This window comes from Epinephelus moara, chromosome 22 (assembly GCF_006386435.1).
Source record: "Epinephelus moara isolate mb chromosome 22, YSFRI_EMoa_1.0, whole genome shotgun sequence".
Taxonomy (NCBI): Eukaryota; Metazoa; Chordata; class Actinopteri; order Perciformes; family Serranidae; genus Epinephelus; species Epinephelus moara.
In genome coordinates, this window is record NC_065527.1 from 24,385,564 (window position 1) to 24,412,724 (window position 27,161).

The 27,161-nt window shown below is 40.3% G+C and overlaps 1 protein-coding gene across 1 annotated transcript in view; it reads right to left on the reverse strand.

The window, feature by feature from the left end:
* Positions 1-252: 252 nt before the first annotated feature.
* Positions 253-27,161, reverse strand: part of ext1b (exostosin glycosyltransferase 1b) — a 162,179-nt gene continuing 135,270 nt past the window's right edge. Inside the window, exons 7-11 of the mRNA XM_050035168.1 lie at positions 23,049-23,144; positions 11,226-11,315; positions 8,101-8,261; positions 5,734-5,905; positions 253-4,615 (exon numbers count right to left, since the gene is read on the reverse strand). Of these exons, the coding sequence (XP_049891125.1) occupies positions 4,430-4,615; positions 5,734-5,905; positions 8,101-8,261; positions 11,226-11,315; positions 23,049-23,144 (705 nt within the window). The 3' untranslated portion in view covers positions 253-4,429. The remainder of the gene's footprint in view (positions 4,616-5,733; positions 5,906-8,100; positions 8,262-11,225; positions 11,316-23,048; positions 23,145-27,161) is intronic.

Genomic DNA, 27,161 nt, shown 5'->3' on the forward strand with positions numbered 1-27,161 from the left:
TGACATACTATACTATGACTTTTTTTTATTACATATTTGTGAAATACTATACTATGACTTTTTTTTATTACATTTTTGTGACATACTATACTATGATTTTTTTAATTAAATTTTTTGTGACATATTATACTGTGACTTATTTGTCACATTTTTATGACACACTATATTATGAGTTATTTCTATAGATTTTTTTGACACTTTAATATGACTTATTTCACAATGTTATGACACACTACCACTTACTTTTTTGACTTCTTTCATACTATAACACACCTTTAATATAATACACTGATTTTTTTCACAATTTTATGACATACTATAAACAACACAAACAAAATGGCAGGAGGAGATGCAGTTATCATCAAATATGAGTTTATTTTTTTTATAAATCATTCTTACAAAATTGGCATTTATCTATTTCATTTGTGACCTCTATAAAAGTCTTCTGTTAATTACAAGGTAGGAGGGAGGAGAAGGCATCAGGACAGCTGGGCTTGACCGAGTCCTTTACAGATCAACAGATATTACTGCTGATTGGTAATGTGATACAGCCAAATCACTGATAAATAATCCCAAACAGGAAGTGGTCATACGTTGTCGCGTTAGCAACAGTGTCCAAACACAAAGATGAAAACGGGGTGTTATAATAAGGGAATGGAAGCTGTGACTCATCCAGTGTATGAAGGCAGGGCTGTTCGGGGCCCTGCATATGGTGCTATTGCTGCCCGTCTACTGGAAATAACAAGTCTAGGACAGACAGTGCTCGGCATGTCAAGAACTCACATGTTGATAAAAAGGCACAAATCAAGAACAGACTAGTTTCCAGCATACACGCCGTCGCCACTATAAACACCAACTGCCTGGCACATTTTGGGTAAACCATCTTCCATCTGTTTTGAAGCACACAATGATAACTTGCATAATGTTTCCCCTGATCAAATGACAGACACGACAGGCATTTTAAACGGATGCAAAGGTTTTCCTGGTGGCCTAAATCACATCCATCACACTCTGACAGAGCTCTGGACTTGACGATGTACTGCGCAGCACGCCAACTGAAAGATGGAGCAAGTTTCTGTTGCCAAGTTATCTGACCTGAAACCAAGCTTTTGAAAGAGGCAATTTAAACACAACTGTGTCACAGCCTCAGATCCATTATTGTAATGCATGGGGGGGAAGATGTTACAGCAGAATCTGAAAATGTTTCCATCTGGTTCAGAGGACCCAGCTGCTTATTATTTTCCATGTGTCAGTTGGCGTGGTCTTTATTGGGACTTTGCAATTTGACTCCCGTGGAGAGCCAAGATTGTGCGGCCCAATCCAATTCTAGATCACTGGTGTATGCAATCTTTTAGAGTTTAAACTCAACTACTATGACTCTGAAAATTGTATCTTTCTCTCTCTTGGGGAGTTCTGTATGAGACAGAGTGTGATGTACGTTCCCCTGAAAACCGATGCAGAGTGAAACATAAAATGAGCTGTATATCGGCATCTTTGTGGATTAATGTGCACAGCGTGTAGAAAATAAACTGAATAAATACCATTAACTCCCCTCAGCGATGCAGGATCAGTCTTATGTTCTCGCCACGTCATTTCAAATCGAACACTGTCTTTTTTTTTTTTTGTTCCAAAAATAAATATATGCCTATGTACAGTGCTGAGAGTCGCAGGGATTTGAAATGGGTGGTAGTTTTTTGTGTGTGTTAAGTATCTGCAAAGCTGGGGGACGCAGTTCTCTTGAGATGATCCACATACAGTATTCAAACGATCCGACATAAAAGGCTTGATATGGATTCAAACAATATAGTTCTCTGATGATGAAATAAGGACCAGATGCAGACCAAGTGAGGAGTATGCTTTTCCCAGAATCACGTTCTTTAGATGAGCGAACATTTGCTGTGGTGTCTCCACATTAAACAGATCATAAATCTCTCCTGGCAAACAAATAACACTCCAAAGCTGAAGTCCCAGAATGTAAATACAGACATGATATTTAAAGCAATGACGTGAGGGAAGAAGAAGAAGTAGAAAAAAAAAAAAAAGCATGATAGTCCTGCTGTGTTTGATATACGCTGAAACAGAGTAGCTTTGCATTGGTAGCATGTGGATACGACACTTCATAGCATGAACAACACCTTTGTTGACACTGTAAAGGCTTTACAATACATTTTATATATTTGTAGAACAAAATGAAAACAAATCAATGAAAAAACATCAAAGTAAAAACAGTAACTGAATGTGTGACACTGATATTGACGCTGTTGATGACAGCTACACACACACGCGTACACTGAACAGCTTTGGCTGAGACATTATGCTGAATGCCTGCCCGACAGAAAGGCCACTAAAAGCGTGCTGCTCTCATTTAAGTGTCTGCAAACTAAATGTGTGAGTGGACTGCCTGTGCTCTTGGCTGCATGCTGCGTGCAGACCTACTGACAGCGCGAAGCTTCTCCGCTATGAGCCAGACATTTCCTCAGACCGCCTATCTCTTCCAAATAATCAATTAACAGTGGAAATAGCTTGTTATTTTAGTTTTCTGATCTGGTTGTCCATACCAATAAGGTAATTTAAGGTGCAAAATGTCAGGCAGTTCGATGTGAATACAATTGCGATGTGAGCAGCTGGGGAGGGTGTGTGCGAGGGGAGAAAAAAAAAAAGCTGTCCTCCCAAGGCTAGCATTAGCCAGCAGGTCATGTTTGTGGGTCACTGCTTCCACAACACAATGGTCCATAATGTTAGAGTGTTTCATCAACAGCTTGTCCCCTGGGAATAAAACAGCCCTCCAAATGAAATGGGTTTACCTAATTGAAGCCCAAACGTATCTCTGCCTGACAAATGGAGGAGAAAACCTTTTGTCAATTTAATGGCTCTAAGGTCCTCTGATATGTCACAGAGAAAACACAAAAATAAAAATAATGGTGGCAGGAGAGCCACACTGGACTGATGACTACAATATTTCAACACCAGAGCATTTAGGCATCTCAAACTGATGTAGGCAACGTGATGTGCAATAAACAATTTTAAAAGGCAGACCCTGATGTCAGAATGGCACTGATGTGCTCAGCGTTAAAAATCTCTCCACAAGCACTCCTGTGAAATGACGCTGGTCACTAAAGACCTGCTACGGTCTGAAATTTTATTCCATTTCTCCCTGTAAGGATAGTGCTGCGAGGCCATGCAGGAAGAAATAAATGGGCGAAACGAGTTTGAGTTAGAATGCAACGTTCTGCTCCATTTCATCCAGAAATGTTCATTTCGCTCATTCCAACGGAGGGAAAATGTACTCCGCTTGAGCTTATGGTTGGATGAGCCAACTTTTCAAGGCTCTGTATAAACACAGAACGCACGCACACATAAACACGCACACAGGCACACACTCACACAGAACAGTGAAAGTACAGAGAGTTTGAAGGGGGAAATAAAAGATGATGAAAGTGAGTGAAAAAAAAAGATGAGAAAAGTACAACTGCCATGGCGAGTATGAGAGGAAAGGGGGATATGAAACGAGATGTTTTTCTAACTTATCTCAGTGATAACAGAGGAGCAGATAGACCATTATAAAAGCCATATCAGCACATCAAGGAATGAGCCGAGGATAGGACAGACGGGATGTTTTCAGACTTCAGGCTCAAGAATGTGTGTTGATAGCTGAGAATTTCATGAAATAATGGCCGCTTTGCAATAAAAACCTTGTCGAGCCACTGTAATAACAGGTTGGACACTACTGTTTACCTTTTCTGCCTTGAGAACAAAAATATTAAACTGATGACGCTCTGATTTTAAACCTTTCAGAAAGGACAAAGGGTCAACAGTGACACCAGAGAGCTGATTTGTACAGAAATCAAACCAACTGAAGAACAGGGCGATAAAGCAGGGGTTCTGGTTGTCCAGTATTACGTCCTGATGCAGACTGGGGAGGGTTGCTAGGGGCGACCAGTAGGATTCATGGTGGGTGGGGTTGCTAGGTTTGCGATTGTGGACACCTTCCCTCTTCTACCATCCTGCACATGTGCCGAGAGAGCAGGAAAGTCATTGTCGTCCTTGTTCACGTTGTACAAAAAAATATTCTATCCAAGAGTTCTTGTCGTCAGTAGTGTGTGCTGTGTGTTTGCACATTTGCAAAACATACAGTACTGTTTGGCAAGTCCATCAGTTTGTGTACTCCTCTTTGTCTGTCTGTGTTTGCGGTTTTTGTTTGTGTTTTTTCATATCCAAAAGCCATCTGCTTGTTTCCTATTCATCCCTTCCTGCGTCAAGTCCTGGCAGCAGCGGTGCTGTGGTCATTGGCAATGTGCTGAGTGGAAGACAGAGCTGTGTCGCTCCCTGTCCATCCTGCTGTAGTTCTACTACTCCTTCTACTCTCCACAGAGTCTCTCTCTCGCGCCTCCCCCTGTGTGGGGTCTCCCCCGAGGGGGCGCCGGTCCTGTCAGAGCCTCTCGATGTCCCTGTATTTCTTGCGGAGGATGGAGACCTGGTCCTTGAACAGGACGGGGTCCAGTCTCATCTGGGAGTGGACCAGCGGCATGGCGCCAAACCAGCTGGCGAACTTGTTCATGCAGGTTTGCCGCTGGGCAAAGTGGTCCGGATCGGCCCAGCGAGAAGCCCTCGAAGACTGGTGGGAATGAAGAAGAAGAAGAAGAAGAGACAGAAGACAGAAAAACAATTTCAGTCATAATATCACAGTAAACAACTTTGCTTTAATCAGTGATTCACAAACACAGGTACTTGTACTGCAGGGGCTCTTGATTAGTGGTACATGGAAAGATTGCGGAGTAGCTCAATTAATTATAAGCCAAAGGTAATGGATAAACAGTTGGAATAATTAGCTAAAACTCATGAAACAGTTGGGATAGTTACCTAAGGGTAATGGATAAACAATTGGAATAATTAGCCAAAAATCAACCAAAAAACTTACAAAAATGCAACAATGTCCACTTTTATGTTGTACTACTTTACATCCACCTTAAAATCAATTGTAATGAACTTATTAGGAACGTAACAGGTGGTGTCGATGATGGGATGTAGGGGTACACCAGACAAAAACCACTGCTCTAGATCACTGGTGGGAAAGAGACATTCCCATTATATGGAAAAGACTGACAATAACAATTAGCTGCCCTCTTCCAGTCAATCATAGTCATAGTTCAGACACTGTGACAAGAGAAAACCATTACTGAATGACATTAATGTTTCTCAATAAATCATCAGCTGGATCATACTCTATATCTGGGAGACTGGAGCCCGACTAGAAAGAATGACGTGAGCCATAAAAACTGACATGACTCCTCTCTGTGTTTTTGTCTCTCTGCTGTACAGTAAGTAGCTTGTCCTGTTTACCCACGGGTCGTACCAGAGAATGTTAAGAGAATAATTCATGGTATTCACAAAGCAGCAAGAGTTCACTGCAGCTGAAAGGCCATGACACACACACACTGATGCTGGGAAGAAAACAACACTGGCTTCAGTATGAATCACAATTTATATAAAGGAGGACAAAATCAAAGTGGATTATATAATAAGCCTCAGACTGTTGCGAGTTCAATCATATCCTGTAATGAGTTTTTCTTTAATGCAAAGCAGTTCTCTCAACTGACAGCTGTCCTGTTTTGGTGTAACAGCTCTTTCAAAAAGCGCTGTAAGCTAATGAGTCATCCAAGTAAAATAACAATCCATAATACCTTTAAAAATGACAGGGCTCTAGTTATGAGAAGGGTTTCAATACGCTCTCACCTGTCCCATCATGGTCTCCTTGTACTGTTTCTTCTGTGTGACCTTGATGGGCGGCAGCTTGGTGACAGCAGAGACCAGGAAGTTCATCAGGATGTCCTCACAGTTGGCCAGCTGGTCCACCATGCCCTTCAGACTAGTGGGTAAATAGTTGGTGTACAGGTAATGGTAATACCTGCAAGAGAGGACAGAAAGTGTTAGAATAAGAAGAAGGTACTGATCTTACTTTGTCCCCTCTTGTGAAAATTGTCTCTTTCTATTAACTAAAAAAGTTACAGTATAGTGAGCCATTAAAATGTCATGAAAAAGTCATAGTATAATATGTCATAGAAAGAAATCATATAAAATGTCATGGCATACCATGGCGTTTTTCATGATATGCTATAGCATGTTATAAAAAAAAATCAGAAGTCATAGCCTATTATGTCATTAAAAAATATTAAAAAGTCATAAAAATCATAAAAAAAACATAGTATAGTATGTCATTAAATAATTCACAAAAAGTAATACTTTAGTTATGTCAAAAGAAGCTTAAATAAATCATAGTATTGTATGTCAGTAAAAAAATAACAAAAAAGTCATAGCATAGTATGCCCTTAAAAATCATGAAAAAGTGAATGTATAGTATGTCAGTAAATTTTTTTAAGTCTATGTTAAAAAAATCAATGGAAAAAAGTCCTAGTATAGCATATCATAAAGAAAATGTCATTAAAAAGTCACAGTATAGTTTGTTATTAAAATTCATTAAAATGTCACAGAATAGTGTGGCACAAAAAAATAATAGAAAAGACAGTATAGTATGTTCAAAAATCATCTTAAAGTCACAGTCAAGTATGTCATAAAAATTCACTAAAATTCCATAGTAAAGTATGTCATCATCATCATCATCAAAAAAAAAAAAGTCACAGTATAGTATGTTAAAAATAGTATAATATGTCATTGAAATATATTAAAATATCATAGTATAGTATGTTAAAAATGTTAAAGTATAGTATGTTACTAAAAATAATTTAAAAAATTGTATGTCGTTAAAGAAAAAAAGTCATGGTGTAGTATGTCATTTTAAAAGTCATTAAAATTAATTGTATAGTATGATCAAAAATTAACAGAAATGTCAGTGTAGTATGGTAAAAAAAAAGTCATAGTATGGTATGTCAATAAAAATGCCATAACATGCTTAAAAAAAGGTCATAAAAGGTCTTCCCATAGTAAACTATAGCAGGAAAGAAAAGTCAGTAACATATGACAATAGTCTTTAAAAAGTCATAGTAAAGTATGCCATAAAAATGTGGTATAGGAAGACTTTTTTTTAAAGTAACATTTATGACATATTTATGCCCCAGGTAAAAATGAACGGAGCCAACTGCATAAACCCAAATACATTTTGGGTGTTTGTGGGACTCAGGATGTCAGACAAATGTAGATGTAGATGTAAAGATGGAATAATTTTATATGGAAAATAAAGCAGACTGAGACTGATCTGCAGGTTAACTTCGTTGATGTACAATGGTTTCTTTTGAAAACACTTTAAAAACTGCACATTTGTGATCAAAAAGTCTGTGGTCCGATTCCATTTCAAGGTTTGTTCTTAAATTTCTTTTTACCTTTTCCAGTTCCACACATTAAAGTACACACTGACATTACATTCTACTCCAACAATGCTGAGTAAGTTCAACTTTTAAAATATTTGTTTTTGGAATAATGCCTGAGAACATCAAGGTGAATACTTCCTCAGTTTCAGACCTTCATAGATGGCTGAAGAGGAAGGAACTGAGTAGAGAACTTAATCTCAATGCATAACAAATTTCAGACACCGTTACGTTCCAGGTTGAAGCCTTTGAGTACAGCTCTGAGTTCATCAACAGACTGATTGCTCAAGCTCCTGGATGGATTGAGCGACTGACTTATTGAAAGTGATTAAGCGTTTGGCTGCAGTGATTGGCTGACTTCAGCTTAATGGACTGCTACCATCACAGCTGAGTGAAGCCATATTAAAGCTGACAGGGCTGTAGTAAAACTAAATGCAGGAACTATGAAACGCTGTGTAGCAGACAAATTGACATTTTTTGGATAAAACATATCCAGTGTCAAAACACTGGTTTCCCGAGGCTGTGCAACACTGAACATCACACCTACTTTCATAATCTACAGATCACTGCATCAAAGTGTTGAATCAAAAGGAAGACGACTGAACACTGGAGAGCAGAGTAGAGCAAAGCTGTGATCCCCGTATAACAGAAGGGGAACAGAACAGATGCAAGGAGCATGAAAGAAAACGGCAGAGCGGAGTGAAACAGTGAGTCGGTAAACAGCTGTACTGAAACCAAGTTTTACAGATCAGAGGATGCTATTGTGAAGCGCGTACTGTACCTGTGGTAGATGGCGGCGCCAGTCAGCACCATCGAATAATCGTTGGTCCATTTGGATGTGTAACCCCAGCGCTCCTTGTTGCTGTCCCAGAAGTGGCTGCGAGCGGGGTAACCTACGATTCGCTCTGGGAAACTCTGCCAGACTGTGAAGGCAAAATCCACCTGGACATACACAAATACAGATTATAATATATTATGATGCAGAACATGATGTTATATGTGTGCAGCACTTACTACTTATGACCTAAAGGTACAAAGACACATGCTTCCTCTGCTCACGCTATTGTTACACTCATTACGTGTAACTGTTACTGCTGCACTGTAAATGTGATTTTTATTCACTGTAACGCGGAAACAATCTAACAGCTCTCCAGTCCATGTATCAATAATATTTGCAAGTCACACTGGTGCTCCATGGTTGCAAAATGTGACCTACAGGTACAAAGACACATGCTTTCTCTGCTCACGCTATCGTTAATCTCATTAAGTTTAACTATTACTGCTGCACCGTTAAATGTGATTATTTATTTACTGTAAAATGGAAACAAACTCTCCAGTCCATGAATTAATAATATTTGGAAGTGGCAGTGGTGCTCCATGGTCGCAAAATGTGTCTAAATAGTAATGTTACTGTAGTTGTCTGGGGCCCTGCAGATGAGAAACACCCCGCCTGCTCACTCTTTTGCTCAGGATGGACAGAGGAGTGTGTGTGATGTACTACGTTTGTGAATCTTTCTTTTTGCATGTGTCTGTAAGAGGGGGGAGAGCCACATAAGAGAGTGAGAGAACCGAAACTCCTAAGCAAGTCTCATGCTGGTGGCTTAAAAAAAAAAAGTGACCATTTAAACTCGACGTTCGCAATTTAGTAATTTTATACATTGCACATGGAACAAGTCGCGTACATCGAGTATATTTGATATACTGCCTACCCCTACCTAAGCTATATGTCACACCAGAGGCCTACGCTGTTGTACGCCTCTTTTGCTTCTATGATGCCGGCATACTGTCTAAAATCACACACTGGAGTAGCATGTTGCCGCCGCTGTTTGGTGCTATGTAAAAATGCATAGGCGGCATAAAGGAGGGACTTTGTAGCAGCCCTATAGCACGATCTCTGTGTAAAAAGGACTTCACATGATGTCAGCTACTGACAGAGTTCTTAATATAATACTGTGAGTATTTACATTACATAGCCCACACTGCTACAGGAAGCTACAGGCTAACCTCCGGGAAACATGCCATTTTGGTTGATAATGTAAAATTCTCAAATTCTTTGGATAATAGTCTTGCAGGAACATGTCCGTATGTGCTTCGCAGTTTTAAATGGTGATTTTTCATGGTAAAAAGTGCCGCTCTTCCCTGTTACAGTCATTCTCCGCCTGCAGTGATGGTGCAGAGACATTAAGATACAAAAAACCCACAAATGTTGACCCGTCAGAGCACACTGGGCTTTTTCTAAAATGTGAGTGTCTCAGACGGAGGGTGAGTTTAAGTGCTCCAGGACAGAGAGTATGAGGAAAATAGTGTTTTCCAACCGTTAAAGCATGTAAACATATTCTAGTAGAAACCAAAAATACAAATAAAAACTGAGCATAACAGATCCCCTTTAAGGCATGAAATATTTTCTTTCATATGCTGAAAAAATTTAATTTAGTTGAGATTCATTTTCCAGAGTATGCATTGAGTAAGAAAGAAAAAAAACAAAGAGGGAAAGAAAGAGACAATGGGGAGAACTAACAAAGGAAGTGCGCTCTCAAACACACTATAGTGAAAACACAACAGAGGCAAAAACCTCATCAAACACAAAGCAGTCTTTCCTAAGCAGCTGCCTGCAGCCAAACTTCTGTGGCGGCGATCAAAGCATTCAATCAAATAATTAGATGAAAACATCAAAAAGGCCTTAGCTGCTCCACCAACAGCGCATTCTGCATTACACCACATATTACTGCACTACACTACACTGAGAGAGTGCTTATATTAATAAACACTTGTGTCAAAATACACCATAAAACACAATATGCATCATTTTTATCTTCACTTCCTGCCAGAATTTGTGCTTATGAACAAATCCTGAAGGAAAAAGAAGAGTGTTGGCTCTGCTTTGCTTTTCCATTCAATGAAAGAAAAAGGTAGTTGAATGAAAACATGGAATGGAGAACAAAGAAAGGGAAACAGGGAAAAATAGTTTAATGGTTGAACCAGTATCAAAAGGAAGTACTGGTGGAAAATGTGCATGTTGCACTGTAAAAACAAGGAAAATCATTCAGAAGAAGTGGATACTAGTTTGTATTTTATTGTGAAAGACAACTCCCCATCTTACCGTCTTAACTTTAAGGTAAAGAAAGGAAGACAAAGGACAAAATGAGGATTTTGTTCTTGTTAAGAAGCTAGTTTGGAGGAAATGTGATGGGCGGATAGATTGTCCGGGAATCTATGATGGTATTTTTGCCTGAATTTCTTTTCTAACTTGTTCTGGCATTGATGTTTCCCAAACTTATTGTTTGTGTTCGCGATCCAACAGTCTTCATGGGAGAAACACGGGTCGATTTGGTTTTTTGGGGCTGGATTTTCCCCTCAGTGCCAGCTCTGCCTTGCCATCTTGATCCTCCGCACAAACAGCCTTTATGAGATCTAATTCTACACTGTTCAAAGCAGCATCTGGCTTCCCATGGTGCTGCGCCAAAACGTGTCCCCGGGAAAAACAGGAACAGTCCCGACAGCATGTGGAACAAAAATGCCCAGAACAGTGTGCTGCTCCCAAACAGGGGATTCAGGAGGTGCCGCATTATTACAAGCGCCAAAACATGAGGTGGAAGATGGAAAGAAATGGAGAGAAAGGCAGACGAGAAGAGGGGGAAAAGTAAAGTAAGGTACTGGGAGTAAAAGTTAGAGTAGTTAAAGCGATTTAAGAATCGAGCTGCAGAGCGATAACTTGAAAACACCAGGGACAAACAGAGAGAGAGATAAAAAATGGAGAGAAAATGCAATCAAAGAGTTGCTTTTGGGACACAGAGAGAGAGTTTGGATCTTTGTTTTGTCTCGAGAGGACCAGACTATCGAGACAGAGAAGATAGAAAGAGAGAAACAGTTTTCTATTCTACTCTATTTTATTATTTAACAAAATACCTCTGTGGTGGACAACACTGTGTCTTCATCCAGGCTGAGGACAGCGTCGGTCACTATGGTCTCGTAGGGCAAGAAGCGACTGCTCATCACCTACAAACACAAAGCACAATGAGTTAAAATCACACCATTCGAATGAGAACAGCTGGATTCATTCATTCATTTGGTCGCCTGGAACACATAAAATAAAAAGAGGCTGAAGGAGCAAATGTAGATCTGAAAGCTGTGGAAAATGTCTGAAAAAGGAGCAAAGAAAGAGTTATTGTACATGTTGTCCCCTTTTTTCCATTCAGCCACATATTCGTGCAAACTAACACTGCGGAGGTGTTTATTCACACAGATGACAGCTTCCATTGAATGTTACCATGGGAACATTAATAGATTCATGTCATCTTCAATCATTGCAGGTTCTTTTGAGGGTTTTGTTCCAAATTTGGTTGTCTAACATCAAGGAATGGTTGCATTTTTAACAGTAACACCCTTTTCTATGTTGACTGAAATTTCTTTATAGCAATTTTTTCTTAACATTTCAGTTTTTTTTGCTGCAGAAATGACGTAGGGTTTTTTTGTACGCCAACTCTGAAGTTACAATTGCCCTGGTTCTAACTTCATAGGCCTTCAGAAAGTGTGTCAGGCTTTGAAGCTAATTTTTGTAGTGGCCAAACAGTGGAATTACAACCTCTGGGTCCACTGGTGATGCCATTGGGCACATAGAGACTTTTTCCTATCGACTTACATTGTGAACAAGATGCCTGTAAATCAGTGGATCCATTTTTTGACTGTTACACGCCCACAAAATGAATCGTTTCATTCATTACAATGAAATCACAATATCCCCATTCAAAGTAGCGGAGAGCTAAATTGGAGATTAGCCGCTCGGCTTGGTAAAGGCTGAAGTGCGCTTGCTCTACGGGCCCAACAATGCAGAAGATGTTTTTGTACCTGGGAAGTCGAACTTTTTGGCCTCATGCACCACTGAGCAACTTTTTTAGGTATGAATTGTGCCCCACCTGCAACACTGTATCCAGTTCTCTTTATACATCCATCCACAAAAAACCTTTCTTCCATTGGATTTTGGATTATTGTAGAAAATAAGCTCCGTGCCAAACAAAAGTTTGTGATACTTAGACACTACGCAAGATAATCTTCACAAATCAGCACCACTTTTATGATATTTGACGTGTAAATGCAACTGCCAGAGGAAACAGCTAATTTTAGTATATAGTCGAACTACACCAAGTCACATCGTCATTGTCGCCACCACAATGAGACTGTAACAGCGGTGTTCTGCATGATGACGTTTTAAATCCCTGACAACCTCTGCAGTCTCACTTAGCCACTCATTAGCAACCACCATTTTTAAGATATTGAAATGCTTCATGAGTGGGGTATTTACTGATGCATGTTATGTCGTAGAACTGAATGTGAAAATCTCTTAAGCTTGTGTTAACCATAGACCTTATTTCAGGCATCTACCCAAAAACCCACTGACTCTGAAACAAGGAAACTGGAAGTGCAAAAAAGTGCGAACTCATTTCAAGTTTTAGGACTCATTCCTGCACCACTCTATCCTCACCTGGGAAATTTAAGCGTCAAACACTTAATTTCCTGCCTTCAGATGAATTTTTATGCACCAATTTGTGCCTTTTGTGCATTTAAAATTAGACAAACTGCAGAGTCTGGTGATAATTTGTTGTGTTTATCAATATACAGTATGTGATCCTTTTCACATAAAGGTAGTCATGTAATCCATAGTTAATAGAGAAATATTGATTAAAACCGCTTTAAAGATGAGGGTAGCGACCCATCCAATTCTTTCAGTTACCACCCAAAGCTCAAGTTTGAAATTAGATCCACTGGTAGAGCTTTACCTTGAGATACATTTTAGAATAAAACTCTTTCGGCTTTAAATACCTACCATATACATTTTTTATGATTCCTTACAAATTCATGGGAGACAACAAGCCATCACATCAACAAACAGCAGCGCACAGAGAAGAAGAGAAAAGCCAATATCCTACGCTTTACTGCACGCTGCCCCCCCATTGTTTCCAACAGTGATAGAGTGCTGATACAAGTTTCCATTACTGCTGCAGGGTCGTCTTTCTCTTTTAAATCAATAACAACACATAAATGCTGCCAGACACATACAGCATGAGTCATGTTTCCTACATATGGCACAAATCTACCTCTCCCATCCGCCGCTGCTGAAAGCTGAATGCGTATATTTAACGGCAAATGAAACCAAACAGTATAATACATGACAGTCCTTGAATATTTACTGGCAGCGGAGAGAGTGATGGTGGCCGGGGACTGGTGGGTGGATGGAGAGACCAACATCTTGAGGATATTTAGACGGGAAGTCTTTTGGTCTGTTGCTGTGATGAAAAGCACTCGGATGAGAAAGCAGCAGCTTCTTGTTGAGGATGTGTGTGTGTGTGTGTGTGTGTGTGTGTGTGTGTGTGTGTGTGTTGGAAACTGGATGTGTGCTCAAACTCAAAACAACCTCCCACACAAATAAGACACAGCTCACAATGCACAGCTTTAATGGACACACAAACCCGTCCACATACACAGTATATACATATACACGCTAACAGCCTGTTATTCAGCTCTGAAGGTCAGGCCTCTGTGAGAATACTGGTTCTTTTAAAACGCCACCTGCGCTGAAAAGTCATTACATTTACATTTAAGAATAGTCAGTGCTGACCTCTTTTCTCTATAAACACCTGGTGTTGTCTGTCTGCTGCGCTCAAGCACAGTGACCTCACTCTCAACAGGTCCTTATAACTCCTACAGCCGAGGGCAGCAACAAACACCGAGAGAAATGCATGACTCTACAGTCAAACCGTGTGAAGCCTGTTATCCATTCTAGTGCTGCAGCTAATGAATACTTTCATTATCGACCAACCTTTTAGTGTATAAAATGTCATAAAATATTGAAAAGTGCCCAAGGTGATGTCTTTAGAGTGCTTATTCAATCAAGACAGTCCAAAACTCAAAGATTTTCACAAGGAGAGTCAAAAAGAGGTAAATTACAAACACCTGAGATCAATAATTACAATAACTTAATAATAATTTATAGATATTATGATTGTCTGCAGAGTTTGTGATTTAACTCTGCTTATGATTGGCTTTTGCAGACTGTTGGAAAAATGTTTTGAATTTTATGATTTATGAAGGTCAGCACTATGAAAGAATTCAAAGCTTTCTGCAACATGATATAAATTTCTTAGGCCCTGATCACACAGAGAGCGTTTGCAGGTTGAAAAATTGAGGCACACCACATTGCATTTTTCATTTTATTTTTTAAAAATTGAATACTACTAGTAAAAAAAAAAAAAAAAAAAAAAAATTCTTAAAAAAGAAAAAGAAAAAAAAAGTTCATTGCGCCTTTTATTGTTTCCAGGCAACCACCCCATCATGTCCTTACAATAAGTAGCTTATTCCTAAAATGTTGAGGCAGAGGGTACTTGCTGTAGCTCTGGTTGAGGGCGAGAGGCTGTCAGCAAATAGTTTGTCGGGCACAGGGAAACGGAGATCTGTGTGGGTACATGAGACCCTAAAAGAGAGGGTAGATCAAGGAGAGTACCACCAGTTGGTCCAGGAGCTGCGCCTCCATGATGGCCATCTCCAGGCATATTTCAGGATGACTCGGGGGAAGTTTGACAATCTGCTGTCTATGGTTACCAGCAACTGTTACCACCAGTTTCTCCTCCATTGTTTACCAATTGTAAACTTGTTGTTGTAACCACCACAGACGCGCCTCTCAAATCACCCAAGTGGACAATGGGAAAAAAAGATGACGACAAAGAGATTTTCTTTTATCTTTATCTATTATCTTTTCTGCTCTGAGTAGAGTTGGGACTCGTTAGGATTTTAACGATTCCTTACCGATTCCTTCTTAACGGTCCGATTCCTTACCGATTCCTCTTACCGATTCCTATATTATATTCATTATACTTGCTATACTTAAACAAGTATATAATAAACACAAATGCAATCATACAAATACAAAAACTTTATTCTAACTGTTGCACAGTACAATTAGATGAAAATACACATTTGTGTGTGGTGTGTTCAGATTTAGAGCTTGTATCATCTCCCTGAGAATATATAACAACAAAAAGTGATTCTCTGATTTCTACAGTAACACTATTACCTAAATTAACCACAGCAATGTAATAAAAAATACTTCTATGCATTTATGCTTGGGCACTGTTATTTACGTGACAACACCTCAACAGAACACACACACACATTGGCTGTTTGTTTCTACCGCTCCCCTCGCTGGAAGCGGACCTCCCGCCGCCAGCCTCCGCCTTGATTAAACGCTGAAAATTAAATAAAAGAGGGAGACAGGTGTCTCCTATTTTATCTTATTTTGTTATATTTCTCCCTCTCCCCTCGCTGGCAGCCTCAGGCCTCCCGCCGCCCGCTCCCGCCGCCCGCTCCCGCCGCCCGCTCCCATCTCAAACACGTAGGTCTCCCTCTCCACTGAGCACCCACGGCGCACGCCCGGCCTGTTAAATAGCCTGTAACCATGACAACTGTGTGACACAAACTCAGTGCTTTAGTAATTAAATAATGTCGGGCTCGGTCGGGTTCGGACAGAAATATGCTGCCCGTGCTGCACTCTAATGGAAATGCACGTGACGTTGTTTTTTTTACAATCTAGGAACCGTTTGCAGGAACTGTTACTCCAAATGTGATGGAACCGGTTCCGGAACCGGAACTTTGGACCCGGTTCCAAAAAAGAACCGGATCCGGATCCCAACCCTAGCTCTGAGCTGAAGTTTTTTCAACTCAAAGAGCTCAGAGCACTCCGGCAAAAGGTGCCTCACTGCTAAAATGCTTTCTGTGTCAGTGTGTTTTCAGTTCATGAATGTTAACTGTAACATTTTGGTCCCCTAAAAAAGTCTCGTTCAGTGTATGGTTGTACTGAAGACCCTCTAAGGAGTTGGACATCCAGTTTTTCCAGTAATGTTACATTTATTAAAATGGTTTTAAGCCTGTTTTTTGCTAGTGAAAATCAGCATTAGCATTTTAACAGTTACTGTAGCTGTGAATACATGGTGCTAACCAAGCTATGGCTAGCATTAGGGTTCGTTTCACCCTCTTATCAAAACGTGGTCACTTCTGGCTCCAATAATTGGATTTAGTGACACCAAATGTCAAACTCGAGGCTTCAAAATAGGAGTCCACAAACCAATGGGTGACATATCGGCCGCTTAGGTCCATTATTTTACACAGTTTATGCTTCTGCATTGGCTACATTTTCAGCCCTGAAGGCTGTTGCTTGATGTAAACTAGAGAAAATCAGCAAAGCTTTACAAACCTACAATCTGATAAAAGACAGATAAAGGATACATTTTCTGTTAGTCGATCCTTTTTTCAACACTAATCTGTACTGATTCATAAATGAAGGAAACATTTTCTTTGCTTTTAGTAACTTAGTAACTAAATGCCTCTAACTTAAAGGCAATATAATAAAAAAAAGACATTTTGATGCTGTTTTAAGGGCTCAAACTGAGATAATATTCTTCAGACCTGTTTGTACACTGAGATGGATGGATTAGGCATCTGTATTCTTTTTAATTTGTATTGTTTTATAACTCATACTGGTACACCAGCCTGCATTCTAACTTTGCAAGTTATAGATCAAACTGTTCATGGGAGAAATATGGGTAAGTTTGGCGATGAGGAATTAAGAAAAATAAACAAAAACCCAGACTGAACATACACAGTTGTTAAAATGTCTAAACTTGTAAGTAGGCAACCAATTAAGATTTTAATACTTTTTCAGGGGCATAAATTGGGCAGATGTACAACTTTTTCATGCCTGCAGGCGCACTGTTTTTGCAGCCAAAAAAAATAAAGTATAAAACATGGATTTCCAGAACTTAGTTTTACATGTACGTCTCCCAGTTTCCAACTCCCACCACCTCACACAGCTAAGCCCCGTCATCGCTGTCAGGCCTCGGTCAAGTGCCATCTACTCCCCCTCTCCCTAAAAGCCCTCCAGAGGCAACAGCACCAGCTAAAAGTTACGACTGTCACTCTTACTCTAACAGGGCTGAGGAGCCGAGGAGTGTGAGTGACAGTTGTATTTACAGACAAAGGAACGGAGAGGGAAAATGAGAGTTGAGAGGAAAGAGGAGAGGCAGCACCTCCCTCTCATTTCTAGTGTCATCATTACTGCTGTAACATCCTGCGGGCATATCGAGAGAAACAAAACAACCCCATCTCTGCGCTCCATGTTTTCCGACTGTTTTTCAGCAGCACATGTTGGAGAGAATACCAGCTGAGAAGAGGTGGAGAGAGAACAAGATTGGAGACAGGAGGGGAGAAAATTACAATGAGACAAACAGAGGAAAAAGAGACAAAAAAAAGACAAAGAGAGAAAGAGAGGATGATAGGCTGGTGTTTCCAAGCCCCAGATGGTTTGTAATGTTAGAAGTGCGACATATTAGCCTGGGGCTTCCTGGTGCTCTCCAGGAATGTGAGCTCTTACTGCAGGAATCTGCCTCCAGCACTTCACCTCCTCTCTAAAGGACGGCAGCAGAGGAGGGAGACGCAGGAAGGAGAGAGGAGGACCACCAGTCTGTGCAAACCATATTAAGCGCTGCTGGGATTCTCACACGGCTTAAACCAACAGTCACAAACCAGCTTTTTGGCCACCGTGCCAGAGAGACAGAGAGGATAACAGAGGGAAGGACAGAGGGAGGAGAAGAAGGAACATGGTTAAAGGATAAGATTGGTGTTATTCCATGTTTTTCTAACTGTCAACAAATCCCACCAAAAGACCAAAACTAATAAAGCGACCATATCTGTGTCACTCCTAAAAAAAAGGGCTTAGTTATTTCCTAAAACAGATGGGCACTGTAGTTTTTAGCAAACTTTACTCAAATTGAAATGAATAGTGACTTTATTGGGGACTATTTTCAGCTGCGGATTAATACACATATGGTGGAGGTCATGGCAGCAAGATGATGTAGGAGTGACTCAGTTTACAGTGCGAGAAAAATTCTGGTTATTATTCTCAGTTTCTTAATTTGTAAAGCAAGTATGTACAACCAGTGGTGGGAAGAATAAACAAAAACAATACTCAGTAAAAGTATTGCTACTTTAGAATTATACTGTCTCAGTGAGAAGAAAAAGTACTCATAAAAATAGATGCTTGAGTAAGAGTTAAAAGTATCTTGTTAAAGAAAACTACTGGAGTGGTACAGTAACTTCAGAAGATGCATCAAACAGGTCCTCAACAGGTAATGAAACATGTGAGGTTCATGGTAACTGTCATTATAGTACCATATCCAGAACAAAACTACAAATAATGATAAAAATATAATAAGAAAAAACACTTTGTGTCACTAGCGGAGCTGAGAGCCACTTCTGGGATGCCTCAGCATGTCAGGTGGAATCATGAGCCTTTTCTAAAGTGGCTGCAATCAGGAAGAAATTAATTTATTCAACAGTAGAAGCTTGGACGCAGTCTGAATCGCGTGTTTATTAGTGACGAAAACATAAACCTCCATTCCACCTGCGGTGCTACAGGCTATCATTCACTGGAAAATCGCTGTCATGCAAGTGAGCTCAGCTGATTATAAAAATTATTTATAGTATCAGTAAAAGAAGCAAGAAGTTCGGAGCCCAATTTAACCGAGCAGAAGTACAAATATCTTATCGCAAATGTACTTGGTACAACTACACTTAGAAGTACAATTTATTTAAGTACATGAAATGAAGTAAATGTTATGTGTTACTACCCACCTCTGACCCCAGCTTGCTTTACAGTGTCTGGTGTGTTTTTTATTTGCTATACCTTGGATTGTGCAACTTGCCAATATATATGTTTTTACTGAAGCTTGTGTTTCCTGAATTAGCAATGGACACAATTACAGGCTTTTTCCACCCTATATGCAGGGTTTTCAAACGTGGGGAAACCAGCAACCAGTTAATTTTTTCTGGTGTTATGTTTGATGCCACCGATGCGCCATGAAACAGGTTAGTAAACAGTAGGAAGCAACATGGAGGCCAGTGAAAATGTTACTGTGGTTACTACTTTTTATATCCGTTACATATTCTGTCTCTTTTAAACTCAGTGCAGACTGAATTTTGATTGATGTTCGAATTCCGCTTGGACAGAGACCGATTTAATTTGGAGACACATGGCATTGTATCACACTGGAAAAGGGGCTAGTGTGTCTACTCGGGTGTCATACTTTCATCACTGCCAGCTTGTGACCAGGATGTAAATGCCGATTGTAACCTTTCCTACTAAACACAAGAGCCAGATGTTAGTGGGTTGTTTTGTGCACTGGGAAAGGGGCTTTATTAGAATAAGATCCACACTGAAAAAAACTTTTTAAGGCTTGTTGTTTTGTCTTTTTTATCAATTATGATTTCACAGTTTTTTTTTTGGAGAAGAGAATCCTTTAAGTTTTCTTTCCTGCTGCGAGACAACATGTTATTCATTAAAATAAGAAACGAAAGCCAACGACATTTGAGGCTAAGAAGATGTATGACTTGAGAGAGAGAGAAATATCTAAACAAAGCAAAGGATACTGAGGTCATGTACTCTGTGTTCTGTCTCCTTGAAAGGAAAGTTTTTATTATACAACTAAAGTCTTACACGTGGTTTTTCTTGTTGGCTGAGTCTAGTATGTTTAGACATGATATATTTACATTTTACGTCTTCTAGGTCAACAATGAATAAATAAATGCATAAAAGATTTAGTTTGTTTTTTATTTACAGTAGTGTGGAGGTTTTGAATCTGAACAGAAACTATAGTTGAACTAAAGAAATAAATTACAGGCAAGGAGTTGCATTGGGGGAACTTAGACTCAGTGTGACCTGTTTTTCTTCAATTCTGGCTACAGTCCTGAGGAGCGTATGCATAAAAGCAAATAAAGAGGAGAAAGGAGAGGACGATGCAGTGATAGAGAGAAGCAGAAAGAAGATGAGAGGAAGAGAAAATGATGAAGAGGGTAAAAAAATTGGATCTGTGAGTGAGGAACGGGATGAAAGAGGGAGAGGGGATAAGCAAGAAAGTGGCAGGAAAAAAGGCAAAAGGGATGAAAAATCTCTCTCTCTCTCTCTTTCTCTGTGGGGTGGAGGAACACAGCTTGGCTCGCCACAGTAAACACAGAACCCACCACAACCACAACAAACCACAGGCTGCCTGGCACACACACACAACGCCAGTGTGCTAAGCCTGTTCTGCTCACTTTTCACGGACACACTGCTACACACAGAGCCCTCCCGCTGTGATTGACAGCTTGGGAGAAACCACTCAGAGCCACGGGGAGAGGTAAACCATAAACCCAGCCTACCGCCGGGTGACTGACACTGATGTGAAAACCACTTCCTCTGATTGGCAGGTGAAGTTAAGTCCTTGCAAAGGGGAGGGGGGGAGAGGACGGTGTCGGATGAGTCTGATGTCTCAGACTACAGATGAGCAACCAGATTCTGTTTCCTCCTACTTAAAAAACAACCGCAAATGTGAGCTTGGAGGCTGTAAATATGCTGAGCATGGATCAGCATTTTAAAGGCAAATAATCACCTTGTGTGTCCATATCTGACCTTTGACTTAGACAAGGAGAGGTTCCAGGGAGGTCAAGATGAACAAAGCAACCCTTTTAACATGGAGGAGTCTTAAGCCTAATAGGGTTGTCATAATAAATGCCACTAAGGCATGCTCATGGTTCATGACTCTGGGTTATGTCTAGCTGGAGGGTTAACTTACAAAAAACATGTCTCCTCTGACAGTGTCAGTCAGGAGAACAGAGGAAACTAGAATTACCGCCTCACAGTTGTATGCCTCCGCCAACCAGTCAAGTTACAGTTTACATCCATGTCTGTGGCCATGACAGTGGACAATGCTTTCAATATGAATGTTGCTGCAAATAACCTTCAAATTTGGAACGTAGAAGTCAGCTGTTGGGAATTCTCCACCTATTCTACAAAAGTATTACCATTTCTGGAGTGTTATTTACCTGAAAACATGACACAGAAGGTGATAAACATTTGCATTTGTGTATGTGAGGGTTGAAATGAATACATATGTAATTACATTAAACCCCTGCTAACCATAACTGACTGTCGTTTGCTGTGAACACGTAACCAGGCCTGCCAAGCCCCGTAGGACGCAGGAGCAGGCGGAGCAGGCACGCAAACTTTGGGAACGAGCAGAGTAGAACACACTAATAGTCAGAGATCCAGCAGGAGTGGGATTATTAGAGCAGGCCCGTGCAGGACTCTACATAGATGCTCCACACACACACAAACATCTTCTCCCTGGCAGCACAGAAGATCTGTACAATGAGCACAGTTTAAAACGGACACTCAAGATTAGTGTCACCAATTCAGGATCTGACCAAATGTCTCCACTTCTGTTTCTGAGATATTATGTTGAATAATGGCCAGAAAAGGGTTTTGCAGAACATTATGATGTCACAGTGTAGCTGACCTTTGACCTTTTGGATATAAAATGTCACCACTTTTTCCAATTAGACATTTGTGTGAAATTTTGTCATAATTAGTATATGAGGTCTTGAGTTATGGCCAAAAATGTGTTTTGCAAGGTCATAGTGACCTTTGACCTTTAACCACCAAAGCATCAGTTCATCCTTGAGTTGAGGGGGAAATTTATGCCAAATTTTAGGAATGGCTGTCACCAGCACAGAGGCATAAAAAACATTATTTTTGTGCACATTTATTAGTTTTTAGTCGTTAAACCTTTTTTTCCTGAATTATTTTGTGAAAATACTTTTTTTCTTTAGGAAGTAATAATAACATTAGAGCTTAAAGGAGAGGTCAATGAATCAATTAGTCAATCAACACAAAATTTGTTGTCAATTAGTCCGATAATTATGTAACTGTTTCTGTCATTTTTCAAGGGAAAAAAGCAAAAAAAATCAGCTTCTCAATTATATGAGATATATATGATTGTAAATTGAATGGTTTTCTTTTGGTTTCTCATTGTTCGTCAAAAACTTAAAGATATCACCTTTGTCTTTGGGAAATTCTGATGGACACGAGTCACTTTCCACTTGCTGTTAATTATTTACTTTAATCACAACTAAATATCTAATTAACAGAAGAAAGTGACAAAATATACACAATAAATAATGATGTTCACTATTTTCAAACAGCAAACAATTAGTACATCAAGAAAATAATCAGCACATAATGAAAATCTTTACTTGCATCCCTAGGAAACATAGATTTAAATAAAGATTTTGTAATAATTACTTTTAAAGGGCTGAATGAATGCAAGGATTATGAGTTAAGAAAAGTCTAACCTGAAACATAATTAAATCAATGCTGTCGCCCGTCTTCTGGGCATGCATTTATTGTGTATATTCATAGTGCACAACTCAACTGGAACTTATTTCTCCAGAGAGACTTTGTCACTTTCTTCAGTTAATTAGATATTTAGTTATGATGAAAGAATAAACAGCGATAAACACATTAAGAATAAATAAATACTACCACGCATATGCACTTACCCATTATTGCCTCCTTATCTTTCCTAACAATATGCATCAGACTCTCAGACAAACTTTCCCCCCCCTCTCTGCGATGTATATTATTCCCATTACTGAGCTTTAATTGAAACCACACAAACTGTCCTTTAATGGAATCAGCGTAGCACAGATCGAAACTCATTAACTCCTAGAGACTCTCAGAGTGAATGAAACATGCCGAGATACAGTGGCTTTGCAGTTTGAGAAGATGCAGAAGACAAGCTCAAGATTATAAATGACAGCGATCACACCTTTGAGGTAACTCAGAGGTAGAGTGTGTGTGTTTGAACTCACCTTATTCTCTCCCTCGATGACAATGACGGGCACTGAGGTGGCGGGCCAGCGGTGCTTGGCTGGGAGAGGCTTGTCACTGTTCCACAGGACAATGATCTGAAAGAAAGAGGAAGGACATTATCGCCTGCAACAAATAGCTGCGTTGCATCTAATTTGATTTCCTCTCACTAAAACAACTCGCAGCGCACTTCCCAGCTTGTTGTACATGTGACATTTACGTGACCTACGGCCGGCAAATGTCACCTTATTACAGGCTGATTGAATGTTAAAGAGCCAGAAGGGCAACTGTTGTGATAAAATATCCCCAATTATGGCTCCAGAACGTTTTAGCCCATAACCAATCACATCACATTGTCAGGTTTCATTTCTAACCACGACATGTTGCTCAACACATTTTCCGCTTCATATGATCTCACGCTCCATCTCCAACCAGAAGATGGTTTACATGAAGGTCTCATGTTTTATATGACTCGGACTGCTGTACAGCGACATGAACGTGTCACATGGAGTTAACCTTCCCCGATCACTGCACTTCAACAGCAGACCTCATTAACATTTGATGAGGAACACACAGATATACACACATGACATGACTCCTGTCTGACCTTACACAAGTAATACATTCTTATATCTCAGACTGTTCTCATGCATTTCAAAATATGACTATCCCCTAAACCGCTCCCATGGATGGCTATTTTCCAATCACTGCTGAGCTACCACAAGTAGACATGGCAGGACTGTCAAGCTTTGGATTTGTTCACATGTTGGAGGACTGCACACAAAGTGGTAGCAAGAACATTTCTTGGTATTAAAGGAGTTTAGAGGATGGTGCATTTTCAAAACTAAAAACATAATGTAAAACATGTCAGGAACACACTGAACAGTGTGAAAATTAGCATGTGTGGCTAACTAGCTTACTACCTTTGGTAGTAGCTGACCATAACTGTAAAGGCCAATAGTTAGTATATCATTAGCTAACTACATTAGTTTGCAGGAATACAAATTATGTTGAAAAATGTGTGTCATTGGGCCCATAGAGCAAGTGCACTAGAGACTTTTGCCAGCCTAGCAGCTAACTTCCAGTTTTGCCCATAGCTAACTTCAATGGGGATAATACTTTTGGCCACAGAGAGTGAATCAATATAGGTGTTTTGGCAGTTTGATAAGTTTTTTTGTTTTTATTTACACTTATATGGACAGAATACTTGTTTATTTCTGTTGTTCTTTTCAGCCGTAACTGTAACATTTAACAAATACATTTAAATGCAGTGATCCAACGTATCTGATGTTGCTACTGTGGTCATTTTACGTTCTGTCTCACTTTGCCAAAGTCTGTCAAACCAAATCTACGGGCATGGGAGCTAAGAAATGTACTGCTGTGGACGTAACCACAGCAAAACGTATTTTAGCCACCTAAAAAAATCAGTGTTAGTTGAAGTGTACGCTAGATTGCAACTCCCATATATGTGAAGTAAAATGATGATGTTTTTGTCAATGGAGTCTGGTGGCTTTGAGATACTGGCTTCAGTTCCCTGTTGGAAAGGTAACGCAGTGAAAATATTTTCGATATAGCATACACTTACACTGATGTGGCTAAAACTAACCATTTGAGGCACAATTTGAGGCCGCATTTGCTCAACACCATTTCATTTAATGTACATTATGTAAGGTTTTCTGACCAGAAGTTATCATAAACAAACTGATTTGGTTTATGCGTGTAGTTCTGGAATTGAAATCTTAACAGGTTTAACGACAGTCAGGGGCCGTATACATGCTGCGTTTTTTGTGTCCTCAAATTGATTGTTTTCAATGTAGATGTGTTGCAGGCGCTCATATACGCCAGAGCGACGCCGCCATGGCGGGCATGCATACCCGAGCGCCCATTTTTCAGGGCACGATGGCTGCACTCTGACATAAACCGAGTTTAACTTTTGGAACGCAGCAGTGCCCACCGCATGTCACGTGATGAGGAACAACCAATCACAGCCGACAGATATCTTTCCCATCTTCCGTAAATATCAGTCCGTGGTAAATATGGAAAAGTTGAACACTTTAGTGCAGGGCTGCCAGAGCTTTACATCTGTCTCACGGACGATAGACCTACACACTTATAAACAGCGCCTGGAAGAGGATCAGCTCTGCACTCAGATTTCAGGTAAATAGGCTTGGTTACAGAGCTTGTCAATGTTGCTAAGCAACCTCAGATGCAACCTGTTGCTGCCCTCTTGAAAGGTGGCTCAAAAAAGGCACAAAGGTAGCACCCAGTGCCCGACCTCGTGTTTCCCAGGCAGTTAAAGACACGGCATGTGTACAGCCACTTATTAAGGGAGGCGGGGCTTAGCTAATGATCAGTCATCAAAGGGGTGTGGGAACTCCCCCTTAACTATTTTACCAGTATTACTATATAACACACAATCAGTGTGTCCAATAATACATTATGTGCTGATGTAGAAAGTCTACTATTTGTGCAGTCACTGTGCAGCTCAAACAGAGGGGAAACTATGTGGAGATGGATTGTAAATCAAATGGGAACTTCATTGAAAAATGTATTTCCAGAGTTTTATTAGTTTGCTGTTTTCTGAGCTTTGCCTAGAGCTGTAGCACCACCATCTGCCATGTGCTTTCACTTCCAGTTCCTCCAGTTCCGTTGTGCACAGCATTGTGTTGACAGTCATGTCGCTCACAACCCCGTTCAAAAATGTAACAGTTCTGGTTGGTATGCAAGCTGGCATTTTTCAGCAAACTTTTTTCCCCAAGAAAAACATACTAAATAGTCAAAAACAGCGTAGTTAGTTTGTTACTTGAGTTTATTCTATATTGGTACAGTTCAGTGAATCAGACATTAAGAGAAACGATTGCAATGCAGGACACGACTAATATTAACATATTTTTTTCCCTATAGGAACTGGTGTGCCTGAATCTGTGGGGAATGAATACCCAATTACAGATAAGGAAAGTGATAGGAACACATCATCATCAGCATACCATCCTGTAGTGTTCAGTTGCTGTGTGTCAGCTAACATCTGCCCCGCTGAAATGTCCTTGAACAAGTCAGTAAATTAATCCATCCCAGTTCCACTGTGCAGAGCGAGTAGCCAACACTGCGCTCAGACGTCCCTGATGGAGGCGAATTACAAGAATTTCCCTGCAGGGATCAATAAAGTTTCACACGATTCTGACATTAACTACGTCACATGCAGCAGTGGTTCCCCCTCAGCGATGCTGCACCCTGACTGGACCTGCCAAATTATGAGCTGGGAGCCATATGGATGTCTCTGTTAAGGTGTTTGCCTCGTGTCTATACAGCAGCTGTGTTTTAGTGTGTGGAAATTTGTCAGTGGTCCTAAAGAGAAAAATGACACACAGCTGTTTGATGAATGGGCAGAATGATCTAATCATTATAAGCCAGTCCAGATAAAAAACAAAACACACATCACTCATGAGGCTGAAGGTGTTTGTCATTGTAAGATAACAACAGGTATACAGTCCGGATCTCTGCACACGCACACAGCTGAGAAATGTGTTATTCCACTCTTACGGGGGGCTCTATTCCTTGATTAGAGAGACAGATGGTGTCTCTGTCAGCCCACCAGCCCTCTTAGGGTGCTGATGGTGGCATTGTGTATGTATGCCTGCTTGTGTGTGTATATGACTGGAGGGGAAAAATGGCGAAGAAACTGTTGGTGTATCTGTAGCACGAGTGGAATAAACGTTTCCCTCAAAATGCACGTGCAGGCACGCAGCAGGAGGTCTACTGTGTCAGAATGCGCCTCAAAAGCTTTCTTGCGTCCAATTTAGCCTTCTCCACCCTCCGAGTTCTTTCATTCTCTCCCCCTCCATTCATTTATTTATATCCCTTTTCCTCAGCAGTCTCTCTCTCTCTCTCTCTCTCTCTCTCTCTCTCTCTCTCTCTCTCTCTCTCTCTCTCTCTCTCTCTCTCCTCTTTTCTGTCCGCTGAGGGTGGAAGAAAAAAACCCTGCCTGTGTACCTGGCTCTCCACTCTGCGTGCACGGCCTGAAGAACGCAAACACAGAAGCACCTCCATAAAAATGAAGAAGGCGGCAGAGTTTACTCATTCAACCTGCTATTATGAGAGAATGTTTCGGAGAAAGG